Source organism: Portunus trituberculatus, chromosome 7, assembly GCF_017591435.1.
Source record: "Portunus trituberculatus isolate SZX2019 chromosome 7, ASM1759143v1, whole genome shotgun sequence".
NCBI classification, from domain to species: domain Eukaryota; kingdom Metazoa; phylum Arthropoda; class Malacostraca; order Decapoda; family Portunidae; genus Portunus; species Portunus trituberculatus.
This window is the reverse complement of record NC_059261.1, coordinates 6,934,044-6,935,244: the sequence shown is the minus strand read 5'-3', so window position 1 is coordinate 6,935,244 and position 1,201 is coordinate 6,934,044. Positions and strand designations below refer to the sequence as shown.

At 39.1% G+C, this 1,201-nt stretch overlaps 1 protein-coding gene across 1 annotated transcript in view; it reads right to left on the bottom strand.

Moving 5' to 3' along the window:
* Window positions 1-200: 200 nt before the first annotated feature.
* LOC123498378 (activator of 90 kDa heat shock protein ATPase homolog 1-like) overlaps window positions 201-1,201 on the bottom strand; it is a 6,576-nt gene continuing 5,575 nt past the window's right edge. The window contains exons 8-9 of the mRNA XM_045245479.1: window positions 850-986; window positions 201-404 (exon numbers count right to left, since the gene is read on the bottom strand). Of these exons, the coding sequence (XP_045101414.1) occupies window positions 317-404; window positions 850-986 (225 nt within the window). The 3' untranslated portion in view covers window positions 201-316. The remainder of the gene's footprint in view (window positions 405-849; window positions 987-1,201) is intronic.

The following is a 1,201-nucleotide window of genomic DNA, read 5'->3' as shown; positions in this document are numbered from 1 at the left end:
AGAGAGAGAGAGAGAGAGAGAGAGAGAGAGAGAGAGAGAGAGTAGTAGTAGTAGTAGTAGTAGTAGTAGTAGTAGTAGTAGTAGTAGTAGTAGTAGTAGTAGTAGTAGTAGTAGTAGTAGTAGTAGTAGTAGTAGTAGCAGCAGTAGCAGCACAAATTAAAGAAAAAATTAAGTTAGAGAGAAATGAGAGAAAAACAGAGAGAGAGAGAGAGAGAGAGAGAGAGAGAGAAAAATTAAGAACATCAGTAGTAGTAACAGCAGTAGCAGCAGTAGGAGGAGTCGCAGTGGTGGTGGTGGTGGTGGTATGTTGACAAGCTCAGAGGAGAATGGCGCCAAATCCAAATGTTCTCTTGATGCTTTCCCAGTAGTAGTTGTTCCAGCCAGCCTTGGTCTTCTCAACCTCACTGCGGAACGGACAAAGAGAAAGAGAAAGAGAGAGAGAGAGAGAGAGAGAGTCAGTAATTATGCTCTATACAAAATACAAAACATACACTACCTCTCAATTTATAAGTTAAGTAGGTAGGAAAGTAAGACACAAACTACTACACTGTACCTCTTTATAATTTAAGTATTGTAAGTAGATCTGTTAAGTGAGAAAAAAAGAAAGAAAGAAAATTAAAGAAAAATAAAAGAGAGAGAGAGAGAAAGTAAGTAGGTGAGAGACAAATGATTTACCTGTCCAGCTCTCTCTCTCTCTCTCTCTCTCTCTCTCTCTCTCTCACACACACACACATTACACCAAACAAGTAAAATAAAATATAATATAATAAATAAAATAAATAAATAATAAAAATAAATTAACTTCTTTTAAATCACTCTCCTCCCTCTCCCTCTCTCTCTCCCTCTCACCTGGTGGGCACACTGGTCTGGGTGAGCTTAATCTGGGTACAGTCCTCCTTCTGGTCAATCTCAAGTGTGACCTTGGAGTAATGACCACAGGGCCACGATTTGAACCTCCACTTCTGCACTATCCTCTTGTTCGGAACCTGCATGGAGGAGGAGGAGGAGGAGGAGGAGGAGGAGGAGGAGGAGAAAATGGAAAGAAAGAAAGAAAGAAAGAGAGAGAGAGAGAGAGAGAGAATAGAAGAATGGGAATAAAGGAAAAGGAAGAGGATAAAGAGGAGGAGGAAGAGAAAGGAGAAAAAGAAGAACAAATAAATACAATATAACAGATAATCATTAATATTTCTCTCTCTTTTAT